This window comes from Zingiber officinale, chromosome 7B (genome assembly GCF_018446385.1).
Source record: "Zingiber officinale cultivar Zhangliang chromosome 7B, Zo_v1.1, whole genome shotgun sequence".
NCBI lineage: Eukaryota > Viridiplantae > Streptophyta > Magnoliopsida > Zingiberales > Zingiberaceae > Zingiber > Zingiber officinale.
In genome coordinates this window covers 43,147,993-43,167,954 of record NC_055999.1, presented here as the reverse complement: position 1 = coordinate 43,167,954, position 19,962 = coordinate 43,147,993, and the positions used below count along the sequence as shown (strand labels likewise).

At 37.0% G+C, this 19,962-nt stretch overlaps 1 protein-coding gene across 4 annotated transcripts; it reads left to right on the top strand.

Moving 5' to 3' along the window:
• Nucleotides 1-4,843: 4,843 nt before the first annotated feature.
• On the top strand, nt 4,844-15,098 carry LOC122005709 (BTB/POZ and TAZ domain-containing protein 3-like). 4 transcript variants are annotated; one of them, XM_042560844.1, is made up of 6 exons: nt 4,844-5,118; nt 6,873-7,240; nt 9,445-9,575; nt 13,664-13,967; nt 14,061-14,374; nt 14,629-15,098. In XM_042560844.1, the coding sequence occupies exons 1-6, from the start codon at nt 5,079-5,081 to the stop codon at nt 14,789-14,791; spliced, it is 1,320 nt and encodes a 439-aa protein (XP_042416778.1). In that variant the 5' UTR covers nt 4,844-5,078; the 3' UTR covers nt 14,792-15,098. The 4 variants fall into 4 exon arrangements, with proteins under 4 accessions (XP_042416778.1, XP_042416776.1, XP_042416779.1 ...); XM_042560842.1 differs by having other exon boundaries at nt 6,852-7,240; XM_042560845.1 differs by lacking the exon at nt 4,844-5,118 and adding an exon at nt 5,288-5,327.
• The last annotated feature ends 4,864 nt before the right edge of the window (nt 15,099-19,962 follow it).

The window sequence follows — 19,962 nt, the reverse complement described above, 5'->3', positions numbered from 1 at the left end:
TTGTCTTCCTCATATTGTATGTGGATGACATACTGCTCATTGGGAAGGACATCCCTATGCTTCAGTCTGTCAAGACCTGGCTAGGGAGTTGTTTCTCAATGAAGGACTTAGGTGAGGCATCCCGCATTCTAGGGATACAGATTTATAGAGATAGATATAAAAGATTGCTTGGCCTAAGTCAGAGTACATACATTGACAAGGTACTCCTTCGGTTTGCCATGCAGAACTCCAAGAAGGGATTTCTGCCGATGTTACATGGCGTGAGTCTTTCAAAGACTCAAGGTCCCTCTTCTAGAGAGGAGAGAGACCGCATGGATCAGATCCCTTATGCCTCAGCCATAGGATCGATCATGTACGCCATGCTATGTACTCGACCTGATGTCTCGTATGCTTTGAGCATGACGAGCAGATACCAGTCAAATCCAGGTGAAAGTCATTGGATAACAGTCAAGAATATTCTTAAGTACTTAAGAAGGATTAAAGAATATTTCTTGATATATGGAGGCAATGATGAGCTAGCTGTAAAGGGTTACGGTGATGCCAGCTTCCAGACCGATCAGGATGATTACCGATCGCAGTCAGGGTTCGTATTTTGCATTAATGGTGGTGCTGTCAGCTGGAAGAGTTCGAAGCAGGACACAGTAGCTGATTCTACAACAGTACATTGCTGCATCAGAGGCAGCAAAGGAGGCAGTTTGGATCCGTAAGTTCATCATTGAACTTGGGGTGGTTCCTAGCATTGCTGACCCCATTGAGCTCTATTGTGACAACAATGGAGCTATAGCACAGGCGAAGGAACCTCGCTCACACCAGCGGACCAAACACATACTACGGCGTTTCCATCTCATTCGAGAGATCATCGAGAGAGGAGATGTGAAGATTTGCAGAGTACCTACAGAGGCTAACATCGCAGATCCCTTGACCAAGGCTTTGGCACAGAAGAAGCATGATGGTCACACTAGGTCATTTGGGCTTAGAGCCTATACTGATTGGCACTAGTGCTAGTGGGAGATTGTTAGCTAGAGCCCTAGAGCCAATCATTTGATGATTGTATTTTGGACTTATTGTATCATATTCTATATAAATAAAGGCATTTGGATTTTGGTTATTATACTTACTTGTATTGGTGCCAAATAAACTAAGTATAATAATGCCCTTGAGTAGACGGTTCTCACCTATATCAATCGGTTAGTTGAACCGATAGTGAGATGATATAGGGAACACTACTCTTAATCATTCCTAGTCGAGTATTAACATTCAGGGACAATGTTAATGCAATAAGACTAGCATGTAGGTCAACTCGATGACTTGATCTCACAAGTCATGGATATAGAGATATCAAGTTGACACATGGGTATACATTAGAGAATGTATACTGAATGACCCGCCATGAGAAAGTATCATGGATCGTTATATGAGTGTCATATACTTTCTCATGTGCCTATTAGTATGACTACTAGTCCTTAGACCTGAAGTCACCATAGATCCCTACATAAGGAGTTATGTACTTTGGTTTCGTCAAACGTCACCCGTAACTGGGTGGACTATAAAGGCGATTACTGGGTATATAACAAATTATGCAGAGGGATGTGAGTGATGTAGATGGGATCTATCCCTCCTATATGACGGGAGAGACATCGGTATTCTTGATAGAGTGAGACCACGAAGTGCATGGTCATGCCCAAATGAGTCAATATAGGATATTGAGCTCATTTGATTTAGTGAGTCTACTTGAAGTTCAAGATTTAGATTGGTCAAGGATGACACGGTCTATGCCTCACATTGACCAATCTAGATGTCTAGGATAGAAGGACACTTGTCATATATTGTGAGGAGTCACAATTAGTAGTCACAAGGTGATGTTGGATCTCGACATTTCTTGTAACTTGGGTAGTAATGATGTGTTGCTAGATACCACTCATTACTTATGCTCCTAAATGGGTTTAGGGCATTGCCAACGTTACAAGAACCTATAGGGTCACACACTTAGGACAATTAGATGGAGATTAGGTTCATATGATGAACCAAGAGGATTAGATTCATTTGATGAATCAAATTGGATTAAGAGTAATCCTAATTGGGCTAACTTGAGTTCGACTCAAGTTGATTCATGTGTTCAATGAGTCTAATTTAGATTTTGACTCATTGAATCAATTTAATTAAATGAATTAGATTCATTATATTAAGTTGGCTTGAATCAAATGGTTGGATTCGATCAACCATGGAAGAAATTTGGTCAAGTTTGACTTGACTTGAGAGGAAGATTAAAAGTCAAGTTTGACTTGACTTTATGCCACCTCATTGGTGAGTTGGCATTGATATGGACTAATGATGTTACTCCACATCATCATAGGTGCCACCTCATGGAAGTTACAAAGCCATTTTCTTTAATAGCTTCACATTAATTACACTTAATGCAATTTTGGAAGTTACACAATGGAGAGTGGCCGACCACTTTTGATTGAATGAGAATTCAATTTTTCATTCAAGTGTGCATTTTCTTCCTTCTTCCTCTCAAACTCTCCCTCTCCTCCTTCCTTGGCCGAACCACATAGGTGCTAGCACACCTTGGTTTTTGGTCACCTCCACCTAGTGTGTTCGTGTGGATACGTGTAGAGAGTTGTCTACATTGACAACTTCGAGATCCGGCGTACCGAGGACGAGCGGGATACGCAAAAAGGGCACGCTTCGAAGGTAAAATGTTTTTCCTTTATAGATCTACTGTAGATCGTAGTTTAAAACTCGTACTCGTGTTTTCGGAAAGTTTTCTTCGCATGAGATCCGTTGGCTAGGGTGATTCGGGGTTTTCGCGGCCCGAAAAACTCAACATCTGGGACATGACCTTACCACACTACCTTCAGTAGCTTACTTTAACTCATCTGTCAAATATTAGATCCTCCAGACTTATTTGGACTTAACCGCACGCTTAGCATTAGATTGGTTGCTAGAGTTTCCACTTGACTCGATATTAGGTTCTCCAGACCTGTCGAGTCCACTTGTTAGATGTCAAGTCCACTTGACTCATTTAGACTTCTTGTCTGGTTCCACGATCTGCTGAAACTTCTCTTATTTAATATCAGTCCAACTGATCTATTAGGACTTTTCAAATTGAGTATCCTGGATACTGGATTAATTCATCATATAATAATAATATTTAACTTAAATTTTTGATAATATCAAAATATAAATTTAATTATAGTACCTCTTTCACCAACACAGTCCTTCGGATGCATTGATATGCCATCCTTTGTTAGGTCACCTACAAAGTGGTCCTTGTTCCATGTGCTCTCTACTATTCAATGCCCTTTATCTTAGAATCTACCCTGCTAGTTTTTTTCTGGCCTCTCATATGTTCTGTATCATTCTTTATCCTTTACCTTTGAGTCCTCATCATACCAACCTCTAAGCTATCGAGTCAAACCAAACAAACTAGGAACACCAACTTAACCATATGCAACCTGTCAAATCCTTGCAAACTTGATGCACACAAATTAATAATATAAATAAATTTAACTTAAACTTTTTATCATTGATCAAAATATTCTAGTTGAAATTGATTACTTAAGCCATGATGATACCGACAAATTGATGACTATATCTTATGATTGTTTTGTATAAATTCCATAAGGAGAGTGTCGGTATGTGGTTCACCTCGAATCTCATCAAGCCCAACTTTAGTTTCACATTGTGCGATGAGCAATCCCATTGGATTCCTTTAGGTATCTAATAAATAATCCCTTGTCAAATTAGGACTGAAGCTTGTTAAAATTATAACATTCATATAAATTTTCCTATCTAAAATGAATAATTTAGAGTATAAAAGATATTTTATTAAATTTAGATATCCATTTTTCAATATATCATACATCAATTTTCCTATTTCTTCTCTTTCTTCTATAATGTTTAGAGAATGAAATCTATTCCCTAAATTTAGAGAAGTGCTGATCATAAATACATAATTTAAGAAATAGATAGTGTAACTGATGTAAAAATATTTTTAATATCCTATCAAAAAATTTAAATAGGATATCTGATATGGATACTTTAAATATTTCACCATCTAAATTTTATTAACACATAGGACACTCTCAAATGTATGCCTCCAAAATATTTTTTTTATAATGCAAATATTTAAGTTTTATCATCTGAATAATTTTGAAGATATCGATTTATTCTATAAATTTTTTTTCAGTTATCAAGATAAATCTGAAAAATAAATATCAACCATCCAACGATCCAACATCATCTATAGTCCAAGTACCGTCGACATTTGAGAATGTGCTATATAAAAATCAAACCCTTGCTGCATTGCCCCACCTCCAAAATGATACTTAGATCATTATGAGTTATCAAATTTCTGCTCTTACACTTAATTGAAATGCCTAGCTCAGGCTTTTGCCCTCAAATTTATGCCTTCAAATATTTATTTTATATATAAAAAAATAGTTTTGTATTGTTATAGCATATCAATGTGGCAACCCTAGCATATCATACGGTAAAAGATGATTAAGTTAAATCACATATAACTACTAAAAAGGTAGATCCGTTACCTTAGCGGTCCTCCTAGTGCCGGCCCTATGGATATGGAAGGAGGTTCATATAGGTACACAGGCCATAGGTGCATGACGGGGTAAACCCCAGGTCGTCAGTTCCTGAGAATCGACCCCTGACCATTACATCAAAGATATCATGCGCTCATCATCTGCGCTATGCCCTAAGGGCTAAATCACTCATTATTACTACATGTGGCGAAGACTTGGAAAAGGACCTAAGCTTTTTAGGAAAAAAGCCAAATGAAATTTCATTTGAAAGAAAATTACAAATGGCAAGGAGGCGGCCAAAAAGTGGTAGTGACGCTCCAAGAGGCAACAACTCAATGCCTGCTTTCTTCTCCCATAGTCCCATTGCTGGGTCTCCAGCTCCATACGTGGTTCTCTGCATCGCGTCACACGCCATGGTCGGCCGCCTTCCCACTACCTGTCCTTTCCTCTTCCTTTTCGTCCTCCTCCTCGGTTCTCAATCCATTGCGAATCTTCGCAATATCTAATCCTTCCCCAAATCCCGCATGGTGCACGGAGATGCACCTCAATCTTCAGCCGATCTTAGGGAGATCCAAAGGTATGCGTTCCGTCTCATCCTGTCTGATCATTTCCCTTGCCTTTTGCTTCTCTTCTTTTTTCTTCCCCTTTTGGAAACGGTAGAGTTTAATTGCGAGTTAAAATTTTCAATTTTGGGGTATTTTTGCTGGCTCTGACCGACCTGAGGTTGATCATATATATATTTTTGTCTCTTCTCTGGTTCCATGGAACAATATAAAAGATCCAATCGTATGTGTTCCGTTGGATTTTGTCTCTTAGTTTCTCCTGGCTTTTTCCACAATTTTTTCTTCGCTTCTCTCAGTTATTACTGTCACTTCGCGTGTGTGTTGTCGCTGTATGACGAGTCCTGTATCCGTTTTTCTGGTGCAAGGATACTTGCTGTTTCTGGGAACTGATATTTTGAAGTTTCTTTCTCATATGAAAAATTTTATATTCGTAACTCTGTTGTCGTAAATGGTATTAGTGAAATTCATGTGTTAATATTGTGATCCCGCCGTGAGGTTTTAATTCTTGAGTTTGCTTGATTGCAGTAGCATCCTTTCTACATGTTGTTCACAGTAAAGAAGATATATGGACTAATCTTTTTCCTTAATTTCCTTTTGGTAGTCTGATTTTGAAGGAGGAATGGATTAAAAATTAAGAAGAGAGAAGTCCAATCTTTCTACTGAAAACTTAATTTCAATACCTATTTTGATCCTGGAAAGATGCTTTAATGAATTTACTTGCAAATTTGCAATAGAGTAATTCTTTCTCCTTGTTGTTTATAGTAACTAAGTTTGAATGATCTCTTTTCTTCATGTCATCCTGATACCAAGAAGTATAAATTTGTTGTTTATGCATGAACATATCTATGCCATATGTGCCTATGTTTGTTATTTTACCTAGTTGATCTTGTATAGTTTTTTTTTTTAATAATGTCTTTTATAGTCATCCTAATAGTATTTTTTGATCGATCTTACATTAATTTTTTAAAACATGTTGTTTCTTAACTACTAACATAGACAATTTTACAGTATGACTGACTGAGTTACCAAATTTACAAATTTGGCTAAAATATTTCTACAAAAATTATTTTTGTTAGAGCACAAAGTAATTGTATTTCCCTTCAATTTAAGATTCTGGAAGGACTACCATGGCTTTCTATCAAGTTAGTTCAAGACGCTTGCATCAAATGTCAATTAACTGCTGCAGTCATCTAAGCTTTATTGAAAACTCAATTGGACCTCTCTTTGTTAAGATATAGTAAGGAATCAGAAAGTAATTACATTACCTGGTAAATGATAGTCTACATGTTTTCTAGATATGTTATTTTATCTCTCTCTCTCTCTCTCTCTCTATTTATTAAAGTTAGTCTTCTGCATGCTCCCTTACTTGAAGAACATGATTTTGCTTTTCCAATTTCAATCAAACATTTTGATCAACTAATTTCGTTCATAAGTAATCATTGGACGTGCATTGTGGATGGACTTATTGCAATCAATTATGTGATCACTTCACTAGGGAAGGGGACCTCATTGTGAGGTCACTTTTCATGGGTCCTTGAACTCATATAGTTTGCTGAAACATCTGAACTTCTCACTTTTGATTGATTTTGTCCACTCAATTTTGAGGTTTCATGGCTTCCTATTTCAGGACTAATTTTGATATTCGGAGATGTTACACACACACATATATTATGAAAATTTTAAGTAATAAGAGAAGCAAGATGCAAAATGCAAGGAGAATATGTTTAATACAACTTTCAAATTTCAGATTTGTCCCTGCACATCTCAGGGGAAGTCCAAGAAGAAGAGAAGTCAATGGCATGCCTTGACCTAGATTCTCCACAACTCTTATTAAATGAGCATTTGTGTGATGGACTATTTAACCTATTTCCAGTAGGGAACACTTCATCCAAAAGTTTTAGTGTTCCAAATTCATTCAAATATCAATCAACTAGTGGTAGCATTCCACCACCACCTCCACTCCCAGCCAGAGATACTTGTGGTGCAAAAAAATATTCCAAAATTTTTAAAGATTATTGTTTTGTGCCTAAAGAAACAAGGGAGGCTTGGGACAAGCTTTTCTGTGAAGGATATGAAGCTGATGTTCGCATTCTCACTGAAGATATGGATCTCATTATGGCGCATTCAAGTATTCTTGTGAGTATATCAGATTCCTTATGTTTAATCTTAATTTAGTTAGTCACCATTGTTGATGTTATGGGCACGTATTATCAAATGACATCTATTACAGTGTTCATTTAGGATCCAACCATGCCCCCACGGGTTGACGTAATTGATGTCTGCATAGATGTTTGCTCCAATAGGTCTCGGGGTCAATTCCCAACGAGTGTAAAATAACTCGTTGGGTGCCTGACCTCCTCCCATGCAAATAGCCATTGTGCTAGGGCAAAATGGCCGTCGTGATTTACTTGCCTATATTTAGCCGTGGGGCTCGTGATATTGAGCCACTTGGAATGAGCGATATCACTTTTTTTTTTTTCTTTTTGCTCCAATTTAGGATCCAGCCTAAAGACCTAAATCGAAAACATTATATATGGAGCTAAAGTCACTACATGATTTAAAATACTTAAATAACTCTTATACCTCTAATACTCTTCCTTCAGCTTAGATCATAGATGCTATCCATGTTTACCTTATTACATAAACTAGAAGTCTCTCATGAGAAAAGCTAAACTAAGATTTGCATGTAGGGGAAAGAAAGCTTTGATGGAGCATGCAACCATCAATTCCTTTAATACAAATCAACTCATTAGCAAGAAGGGAGGATAATGGGAAACCCCAAGAATAACTTTTTTGAATGAACTTTTCCTTGCCATACAAACTAGAACACAACACAATAAAGAAATAGAAGGAATCATTCAATAAGGGTCTCGCTGAAAGGATCGGAAGAGACCCTAAGAAATAAGTCATCTGAGTGGGTTTCTCCCTATAGTGGTGCAATACATGACCAACATGTGGAAAGGGAGAAGGAATACACTCAACTAGGTGTCCTATGGTTGACTATGAATAACATCTTGTGAGAAACAAGTGCAAAAGGAACCAAGTGGGGAAGACTTCAGAAGGAAATGATGCTAGGATAAGGTCAGGACCAAAGAAATCTTGTTGATTATTGAAAAAGAACATAAAAGATTATATATTGACAATCATAGATGAAAGAAAACGTCGGTAGGAGTGAAAGGATAATCAAGAACACAAAAATAAACTAAGGCAGTTAAGAAATATATAAGAGAACAAATGCAAAAGATATGAACAACCAAAAACGGTGTGGTAGCTTTGTTATACTGCTAGATTTGGCGTCAAAGGGATGGCTTGTGCCTATTGGAATTGGCGCAGTCATGATGTTGGTGAACAATAAATCTATTCAGTTGCTTAGGGAGAAAACAAGCCCTGATTGTGCCTCTATTGTGAACATCTGATTGGTGGATATTGGCTGCAATAGTTTGGATGCAGTTCTTGGACAAGTAAGAAATGGTAGAGGTTCCAAAGGATGAAAGGGATAGGTTGACAAGGTTAGAGGGTGAGGCCATCAAGACACTAAGCAAGATTCAAGTTGGGAGGAATTGAGCCTTCAAGGGAGGAGAAACCAGCAGTGTTCTAAGGAAATGGAGGTGGTGTTGGTGGATAATAACATTGGAGAAGAAACCTGTGTTTATAGACTGGATGCTAATATTGACTCAGTGCATAATATCACACAACAAAAGCGCACACACCTTATGCCACTAAACTCTGGGATATGCCCTAATTAACCAACAGTGTCACAGCTAGCTCATCAAAATGAGGGGAGGAAATGGAGGATGGCTCAACGGTTGTGACAGCCATGGAGGAGAAGGATTCATTTACCATTAAGCATAGGAAGAGAGGAATGACGAGTGAAAGAAGGCTTGGACATTGGCTTAACATGAAGAGGGATACGTGTACTCACTTGAGGAGGATGTAGAGAGACTGATCCAAAAGGTTAAAGGAGGTTGTAGATGAAATCAGCAACTTTGGATGTTGCATATGACATTTTCATAAGAGATTATTATAGAAGAAACCCATGCATAAATAGGTAGCCTAGATACTATGTTCAAGTCGTAAGAATTGAATTGTATTGCTTATTTTGAAATGTCATCTATTACATAGTATATAGAGACTCAATTTATAAACCTACTAAACCCACTATACATGACTTAAGATACCCTTATAAGTTTAACTCCTCTAACAACTATATATCAGAAAAACCTTGGTTTGGTTAAGTAGTTTGATTTACATTGATGACAAATTTCTAAAACCATCAATGTGCAATAGATATAACATTATTAATTGACTTTTATTCGTTGGTAATCTCACATATTGGTCAGGCAAATGCATCGCCTATCTTGAAAAATATGTTAGAGCAAGCAAAAATCAAAGAGAGGATTCGAAAGATAAAAATACCTGGTGTGCCTTCAGAAGGTGTTCGTACATTTGTGCGGTTCCTTTACTCTGCTTGGTGAGTGTGCGACATTTTTTCTCTTTAATTTTATAATTTTTCTGTTTTGCAAGCCTACATGCATTTATGCCCTTATTATTATTATTTATTTTCCATTGTTGTATATTGTTTCATAAATTTAATTGCTTTGCTAGTTTTTTTAACTCATTGTTGTATATCCTGTCAAAAATTATGATTATTGTTCTTTTCTGTATACACCCCTCATGTTGGTATGCTTACACTCTTGAACCTTTCTATATTTAATTTAGTTTTCAACACTTCTTAAGATTGTTCATCAATATTATAAAATCCAAACTTATAAATATAATCAATTCTAATATATTTCAAATATTTAGTAAGCAAATATGCTAGTTAATTCTTGGAGCTAACAAAAAAGATAAGGATCCTCTTAAACTAGATTTTTGTTTGGATAAAGTGACAATCAATCTCAATATATTTCATCCTCTTCTAAAAAATAGAATTGGAAGTATTGTGGATGATAGCTTAATCAGCACAATATAACTTTATCGGTTTACTAGGAATATCACTTAACTTTCGCACTTGATTTGGCCACACTAATTTCCTTCTTTCTTTTTTGAGATATTAAGTTGTCTCCAAGAAGAACCAAATATCTTGACATAGAACTCTTATATGTTAGGAAGTGTCCAATTCACAATATACCCCTTTCTTAATATTATTGAGATATTGTAGAATCTTTAAGATTCCTTTCCAAAGATTATAGCCAAGGGCCATAAAGAAGATAGTGAAATAGGGACAAATAATGGAGTAGGAATTAGAATAACAATAATGAAAATTGGAAAAATCTTTGCAACAAACTCAAGAATAGATGGATGATTTGCCAAAGAAATGAATACAGTCAGACACGATTTGAAATCTAGTACCGTATCTAGTGAAACCGGCGAAACGTATTGTTCTAGTAAGTTACCGGAACTGGATAACATTTGGCATAATATCTCATTCCTCTACTTCATCTCCTTCCTTCTTGAACCTTCAATCCACCACTGATATCATGCATTGGAGTATCAATATGGTACCAAATAGTATCATTGGAATCAAACATTGAAACTCCAACATGGTCGGAGATTTTGATCCTTGCATTAAGAGGTTATATCTGTAGAAATACAGATATATTGACTTAAAAGAGTAGCATTAATACCCCTTTTACATGTAAGGTTAATAAAAAAGATTCACTTGACAAATTCAACAATAAGTTATTTCTAACTAAATAGAAAAGATGAATAAAAATAAGTAATGCACGAGGTGAAAGTAAAGTGCCTCACGAGGGAAAAGAACTATGAAAGAGATTGGGGAGTAGAATAAGGCATGCAATCTATGAGGTTTTATGCAGAGAAAATGACATTATTTCAAAACTTAAGAGGAACTCCCATAACATGAAAATTGACGGAGGACACTTTGGCATGAGAGAAAGGATTGAAAATTATGAAAGAAATATTCTTTGGCATTGTTGATTTTCATAGCTTTAATCCCCAAATTGAGTATTAGAAAAGCGATAGAATGCTTTTCCTATGAGAAAAGTCATCATTCTAGAGTAGTCATCTTGTAGGCAACAAAGTGCTTAAAGCCTAAAAATGACTCGGATTCCAAATATCTTAATGTAGTAAAGAAAAGAGTGATTTCGTAGCTGGTGGGAAGGAGGATTGAGAATATTGTTTTAACTAATAGGACTCACATTCAAGATTCTAAAAATTGGACAAACTAAGGACACTACCTTTACTAGGTTTGGTGGCTAGGACCTAGACAATTATAGATTTAAAATGGAGTGGAGTTGCCATCTAGTAGATGAATCCACAACCATAGTCAACTGATATAATCTTCGAAGCTCTTGCTCTATACCAAGTGCTCTCCGTGAAGCAGAATCAGTAGTAGGTTATTAAAAAAATGGCAAGTTAATGAGTTTGCTACCAGATATTAAGCTCAAAGAAAACATGGGTATGAAGGAAACTGAAGAATGTGACAATGGTTTTGGAATAATGACTTGATCAACACCTTCAACAAATGAGAGGGATCCTCTTCAGAGAGAGACTCACAAAATGAGATGAAGATTTAAGATCAATAAAAGGAAAATATTACCAGACATACTCTAAAGCTCCTGAATTTTGAATCTAAATTTTTGACTAAAGAATATTCGCCATTCAAACAATAAAAGCACCTACAGATGGCATAGACCGGATGGTGCATTTATGCCACCAAAGGAAGGAATTTTATTCTTAAATTGGTGTATCAACTATTGTTTGAAATCTCATACTGTGTTTGGGCGAAACGTCAAGCCATGTTGTAGTTTCGATCTTTGACCAGAAAGATAATGTTCCAATATCGTGCTGACGCTTTGATTCATGGTGTTGGTGACAGATTGGAGGTTGAAGAAGGAAGGACATGAAGCAAAGGAACGATACATTATATGTGCTAAGTGATATCGAGATTCGATAATTTACCAAAGGATATATTTTGACTGTTTGCCATGCATAGTATAAGATTTAATACCATACTTGACACAACACTGATCTCCTTCCTATGCTTCATCTTGTTATTTCTTGAACTCCAATTCATTACCGGCGCCATGTGTTGAAACATCGGCATGATACCAAAACAGTATTGTTCCAATCAAGGACTGAAACTTCAGTCCAGCTCTAAATTTTGAACTTTGGTATCAATAGTGTGGCCAGTGCTAGAAGGTGTGCCCTCAAGACAGACGGCACGGAATGCTTTAGATTGCATCACTGATCATCCTCCAAGACATGAAGACATGAAGAGGAAATCACAAACAATTGATGCACAAGGTCTGGCGGCAGATCCGCACTTCTATCTTCAGAAAAATTGAGGTCACCATGCTGAATGTTGCTGAATGATTTAACTCAGATTCAAATATTAGCAAGAACTTGAAGAAGTGTCATAAAATGTTCAAGGAATAAGAGTTACTGCAAAGGAAATATAGAAGAACAAATCTAAAACTTGTTGGCTGAGAGTTTTCTATTGGACAATCTGTAGAATGGATGGTGGGCCTGAGCAGATGTATGAATTATTGGCTGAAAGTTTTGCTGATAAAAAAACTAAATAAAGATGAACGAATTTGCATGAATTTAAGAAATACAATAATCTACAGCAGATTAGATTACTACTGGAAAGTACCGGTTGGGATTGATTCTTCAGGTTAGAATCGCTGCTGGAAATAACTGACACAGATCAGATCTACTGGTGCTACATGGAGAAGAAGTTAGAAATTTTACGAGGACCAGAAAACTGCAATGATGATGGAGAAGATTGCAATTGGGCAAGAAGGGATATCTCATGTGGGATGATCCACTTGGGAGATTGAAAATCTTGAAGAAACAGCATGAAATTGGAAAAAAAAAACTCCTTTAGAAGGTGGATGTTCTTTAGAGCCGCATCACGTGGGATTTAATAGCACCAAGAAAAGCTCACAGAAGAGTCGATGTGCAGAAAGAATCACACTCTCAATGTGGAGGAACTCATTAATGGAATGAAGGCTGGTATGCAAAGAATTCCAGCTCTAATACTATGTTAATTGAGGAAGTCATAAGAGTTATTTTTCCTTAGGTTGTTCCTCCATCTTGAGATAGATTACCATTACACTTCAGCACTATTTTATTGTAATTTAATCCTCAACCTTAACAAATTCAATACTTACAAATCAAAATGTGGACACAAAACTTGCTTGCATAGTGAACTTTAGTAATTAGCCTCTTATGTTAATACTAATCAACTTACTTAAACATCTATTTCTGTTAGCTCTGTACTAGTTTAATTTTTCATCTGGTGGAATTATAAGAAATTGTACTCTCCAGAAGATCACATCTATATTTTTACCTAAGAGAAAAGGTATTAATTTTTCACTGATTTGTAACGAATGATAGCTCAGAATCAAACTAAATTGGCAAACATATTTAGTGTTAGCTCCCCTTTCTCTCTTTGCAATTTGATGTTCATGAATTATGTTAACTAAGCAAATATTTGTTTCTTGAAGTAAAAATTCTGTGAAGTTGCTGGTTTTTGTATTCATTTTATTCTGTGAATGACATCTAGATCTTAGTTCCAGCTTCATTATGCAGCTATGAACCAGAGTTGATAAAGAAATTTGTTCTTCATCTTCTTATATTATCCCATGCATTTGCAATCCCTTCCCTGAAAAGTACTTGCATCAAACTACTAGAGCAGGAGTTGACCACAGAGAATGTTGTGGATGTGCTTCAACTGGCTCAGCTATGTGATGCTCCTCAGCTCTCTTTGGTATGCACACGACTAATTACTAAAGATTTGAAGTCCATCTCAGTCTCGGAAGGGTGGAAAACAATGAAGAAAACCAATCCCAGTATAGAACAAACACTTCTTGAGTCTCTTGTAGAGGAAGATTCTGTAATTCCCTTTCATCAATTGTGCTTTGGAAAATTATATATTCTGTGATTGTTTGTTGTCTGATCTAATGGTTCAAATATGGTTATAATGCAGAGAAGGCAGGATCGAATGAAAAGGTCGGAAGAAAAAAAAATGTACAAGCATTTGCATGAAACAATGGAAGCTCTTATTCATATTTGCAGAGATGGATGCCGGACAATTGGTCCTCGCAGCAAGATGCTTAAGGATGATGAAACCATCTGCCAATATGCAGCTTGCAAGGGACTTGAGTCGCTTGTTCGCCACTTCTTCAGTTGTCCACTGCGAGTCCCAGGCGGTTGCACACAGTGCAAGAGAATGTGGCAGATTTTTGAGTTGCACTCGCAGATGTGCTCAGAACTGGACTTATGCAAGGTTCCTCTCTGCAGGTTAGTTTGTTTAACAACATCAACATTAGCACCATTTACTCATTGACAAAATGTTTCAAATTTCCTTTTTGATATATCTTTCTCCTGCTAATGAATTTCAACCGTTTATTTGTTTGAGACAAATGCAGACAGCGCAAATCACATTAAAAACTTTTGAATGTAGTTTTTAAGGGTCAAGAAACTTGGCTGAAAATTTCTCAAATGAATTAATTGCTGTTATTTAGGGGTGATATAACTCGACCTTGAATTGGCAGGCATTTCAAGGATAAGATGAAGCTGCTGAGCAAAAAGGAAGAACACAAGTGGAAATTGCTGGTCAGTAAGGTAATGGAAGCAAAAGGTACAATTAGTTCCATCTCCTCACGCAGACTTCTTTTAGAGTTGAATAACAAAGAACATAGTATTTATGGAAGATGAGATAAAAATCGATTGAATGTTGGATCGGGATGTGCTATGGTTCCAAAGAGAGGTCTGTGTAATAACTGGGTCAGTCTTCAAAAGAGCAACTGCATTAGCTGTAAAGAACAAATTATGAGTTTCCGCATTAGCCAATCGAACACAGAATAACCACAGGTGGAAATACTAGTTTTTCGAGTGCATCTTTCCTTGTCCCCATAGATCAATGCATTTATTTTATGCTTTTCTGTGTGATTTTGCAATCATCTACTTGCTGATTGCAAAACGAAAAATTGAATGACTTGTTTAGGCTGTGTTTTTGTTTTCAGTTTGTTTATTAAGCCAATCTGTTCATGAAAAATGAGCCCCGTAGCAATTTTTTTTGTTTTTTTATTTTTATTGAGAAACGAGTTGGATAGTAAGTTCTTATTGTTGTTAAAGATTATGCTTTAAATAAAAATAAAATTTTACCGAGGGAAGTGCAAAAAGGATGAAAAATATTCTTTGTAGTTTGATAAATTTTATCGCTTGTAGTTCAGAAAATGGAATGATTTTAGCGGTGGAAGAGACCTGTCGTTGTGAAACCTTTTAGATTTTTTGTTTTCTGTCTTAATCTTTGAAAAAATGTTTTTTTTTTAAATTGTTCTATTGAATTTGAAAATAAAGGCACATTTTACTTATTTGTAAATTATAAATAGATCGCTCATTTATAATCCCAACCTTTTTACCTCAAGCTAGGTTATTTAAACTAGGTTATTTATTAGGTTGGTTTTGTAACTAAGGGTAATATAGTAAAATATTAAATTAGATTATTTATTAAAACATTTAAATAAATAAATTTTTTTTGCATTATCTAGGTTTAATTAAATAACATTTAGTTATGTTTTATTTTTCATAACTTTGGTTATGTGATTACTTGGTAATTATATAACTAAGGTTATATATGATAACTTGAACCAAACGTACTTAGATTAATGATTTTTAACTATGTTAATTAATTCAATCAATTACCCGCTAATTGATATTTCAAACATATCTATCCCCTTAAATATATAATATGAATTTGGTTTAAATATAAAAAAATTTTAAAAATTTTTAGAAAATTTTATAAGATTATTTTTGTATTATCGCTTATTATTTCATTATCGTATCTTATATTTTCTCCCACTAATAAAAATTTGGTTCCTAAATTTAATGCTTAAATTTAGGGATCCTCATTTACATGTAACAACTAAACAGTATATCCATATATTACTCTATCCTAGTATCATGAATAAATCTCCAAACGTGAGAGGTTAAGATTTTCTTATAAAATTACATAATGATCTACTTTCAAGTAGATAGTGATGACTTTGTGAATTATGAGCTTATCCAACTTCTACTATTTTGATATTTCTATCTATTGTAGTAAGCAAAGTCAACCTTCAAATCCATATCACACACTATTGGCAGATCCCCTAACGTTGACTATCCATCTGTTTGAAGGTGAAAAGATGTATTTAGGGGTGTAAATGAGTCAAGCCGCTCATGAGCTATTCGAAACTCGATTCGATAAAAGTCCGTTTGAACTCGTTTAATGAGACTCGTTAAGATAAACAAATCAAGCTTAAGCTTCACAATATTCGGTTTGTTAGCTCGTGAACATGTTCGTTAAGCTCATAAATCAACTTTTAAATAAAAAAATAATAGTTTTGATATTGAATTTATAGATTTTACACTCTACTTATGAAAAACATAGACAAATATATTAAATTTATTTATTATAATAAAATTATAAATTTTAACAAGAATATTATAAATTTTTTAAATATAGAATTTAGTTTTTAATGAATATTTAAATTTATAATTTATATTTATTAAGCTCGTTTAGGCTCGATAAAAGCGCGAATAAGCTCGTGAGCCATGAATATATTCGTTAAATAAAACTCGAGCTCGGTTCGATTATAAACAAGCCAAACTCAAACATCCAAGAGTTCGGCTCGGCTCGATTACACCCCTAGATGTATTAAAGTGAAACTCCATACTCATGACATGCTATAAATATTGTCAGAATTATGAGGTAAATTCTGGACCTCTATATGAAATTATACTTAGGGTGCGTTTGGTTGGGGTTATCCTTGATAACCTTGGTTATCCATCCAAGGTTATCAATGAAAATCTTGTTTGGTTTAGGTAATCGATGATTCCCGAGTAATGTTCCATACTCGACACGTCAACAAAAGGGGCATATAACCCGGAATCGGGAAAGCTCGAAAAATTGAAATTTTTCTTGATTCCGAGGTGAACAAATTTTTTTTTTCCTAAAATACCCTTAAATAAGAGAAAAATGTGATAAAAAGAAAAATCTAAAGAAAAAAATAAAATAATTTTTAAAAAAAGATAAAAAAAAATGTAAAAAAGCATTTAAAAAATTTTAAAATAAAAAAAAACGTAAAAAAAAATTAAAAATAATAAAAAAATGGGGGAAAAATAAAAACACATAAGAAAATAGAAAAAACATAAAAAAAATTTAAAAATGTAAAAAATAATAAAAAAACGTAAAAAATTAAAAAATATATATATAATAAAAAAACATAAAAAAGCATAAAAAAATAAAAATAAAATAAAAAAGCGTAAAAAAATAAAAAATTGTAAAAAATTTAAAAAAAACTCTAAAAAATAAAAAAAAAGGAAAAAAAATAAAAAAACCTTAAAAAATTAAAAAAATAAAAAAACAGAAAAGAAATAAAAAACACATAAAAATAAAGAAAAACGAAATAAAAAAACAACAAAAATAAAGAAAAACATGAAAAAGAAAAAAAACTTAGAGTTTAAAAGATATATGATTCTGTCCTAGTGTGAGTAGACGGATGCTGGGAAGGTGACGCTCACGTTGACTGGGTGTCGACTGAAGATGGCTTGAACCTCCGATGAGCGAAGCTTGTAATCACAAGTCGTTAGTGCCGAGCCAGGGAGAGGTTCCCCGGCGATGGCCCTCCGACGCTCAAGGCAGGCAATGTTGAATGAATAAAGAATGAAGTAGAGAAGAAGAGATAGCAGCGTAACTGTAGCTACAGTAGTGAAAAACATACCTCCGATGAAGCTTTGGGGCTTCTTATATAGAGCTCTCAAGAGGCGCGCACATGCTTCTCGAGGCGTGCACGCTTCCGAAAACATACCTGGTAAGGTCATGTCAGAAAAGCGTGTCTAACGCCATACCTTAACAGACCGAGCATATCCCTGACGTGACAGTGGAAGCTTCCACCGTACGATCTTCTGCCTGGTCATGTCGTTGATCATGCCGCCTGTCGATGACACTGGTCCCTAGGAAGATATTGTCACCTGCTCCCTTTGTCTGCTATTTGGCCGAGCGGGAGAGCCGCTCGGCCAATCTGCCTCCAAGGTGATGCAACGGTCGGGCCAAACACCCGCTCGGCCAGTGATTTGATGTCCGGTCCCGCCTTGTCAGGCTAAGGCTACTTCACCTGCCGGGTCGAGGCTGCGTCCACTGCTTGGTCGAGCGGGGCGGACGCTTGGCCCTTGTCTTTCCTTGCTTGAGTTTCATGAGCGTCGGAAGTTCGGTGTCCAACCGAGCTGTCGAAGTGTCGGGCCGGCTACTCTTCTTGCTGATTAGGAAGGTAGTTCGCCCGATCGGACGCCTGCCCAGGATGTTGACCACCTTGACCTCCTGTCGGGGCGGGCCCCACCTTACCACCGGATCACGTGTCTCCCTCTCAAGTATAGTCGAAGGAGGCTGCAAGTCCGAATAACTGGACAAGTAGTCTGGTGACCAATTAGTCGATTAACCGGTGAGCTGGTTCGATTCCGATCGGTCCATATAGGACTAATCTTTCTTGGTCGATCAGTGCTTCGAGCCTTTGTACTTAGGCTTTTTCCTCATCGCCCCCGGAGGGGCGCGATCCGGGCTGTAAATGCTGACGCTGCCCAAATCTCTTCGAAGTACATGCAAATCACCCCATTAAGGTCGAGCACGCGCCCACGCCCATTAAATGCCACCCTATGGGAGGACGCTACGTGTCGCCGGCGCAGCCGCCGCACGTCCGAGGTGACAGCTGCTGATATGACATTTGGCTGTTCAAATTCAATGACCGGATTTATGCTCCAGGTTTCGTGCCCTAGATCAGACGACTCCGATCGGCCGCGCCCATCTTTATAAAGTCTCCGCATCGCCTTCCCTTCTACACTTTCTTTGTGCTTTCCGACGGTTTTGCTCCAGCGATTTTGTTTGCGTCCAGTGTTCCGGCATTCTTCTCGTGTCCAGTGCTCCGGCGATTCTCAACTTCCTGCGGTGATCCTCACCTCCTTGTAAGCATTCCCCCTCCCTCTTCCTTGCTGCTTTTCCATTGCTTTCTCCGCTTCCTCCGCTTCCAGTTTTCTGTGTTTTCCGATCATTTTTCCCGTCGAACCCTCTGCCTTTTCGTTTCCCGACAATGGTGAGCTCCTCGCAGCCGTCCGAACCCGTCTCCGGTCTCTGGTACGCCACCATGGAGACTCGGTTCGACGCGGGCGATGCTGCGAGTCTAATAAACGCCTATGACATCCTTTCTGACCACGAAATAATTTTACCCTCCCCGTCCGAACGACCCAATGACCCGCCGAACGGCACGGCTTGCTTCTTCCGAGATCAATTTGTGGCCGGTCTTCAGTTTCCCATTCACCCTTTCATAACTGAGGTCTGTAACTACTTCCGCGTCTCACTCGCCCAGCTCGTCCCTAACTCTTTCCGCCTGCTATGCGACGTGGTAGTGTTGTTCCGAGTGCACAACATTCCACTAACCCCTCAAGTCTTCCATTACTTCTACTATCCCAAACAGTCCAAGCTGGGCATGTACCTTTTCCAATCTCGAATCGGCCTAGTCTTCTTCGACAAAATGCCCACCTCCAACAAACACTAGAAGGAGTACTTCTTCTACTTGAGACTCCCCGAGCGGCCAAGCTTCCGGACCAAATGGCAGGTCGGGCTTCCCACTCAACCAGATTTGAAGAAGTACAAGATCCGACCGGACTACCTCCACGCTGCTAATATGCTAGCCGGCTTGAAGTTCGACATCCATAAGTTGTTGTCGGAGGGTGTGATGTAAGCGTTCGGGCTGAGTCTGATCCGAGTGAAGCTCCCGAGCAGCCTAGGTGTGAAATTTCTCAACCTTCTTCCTTTGAGTCTAACTGATTCTGTTCTTCTTTTGCAGCTGACA

Bases quoted from the DNA above. Each gene is read 5' to 3' on its own strand.
- LOC122005709 (XM_042560842.1), top strand. From the start codon at position 5,079: ATGCACCTCAATCTTCAGCCGATCTTAGGGAGATCCAAAG. The intron at 5,119-6,851 runs GTATGCGTTCCG...TTCAAATTTCAG, and splicing joins GATCTTAGGGAGATCCAAAG to ATTTGTCCCTGCACATCTCA. The intron at 14,375-14,628 runs GTTAGTTTGTTT...TTGAATTGGCAG, and splicing joins TGCAAGGTTCCTCTCTGCAG to GCATTTCAAGGATAAGATGA.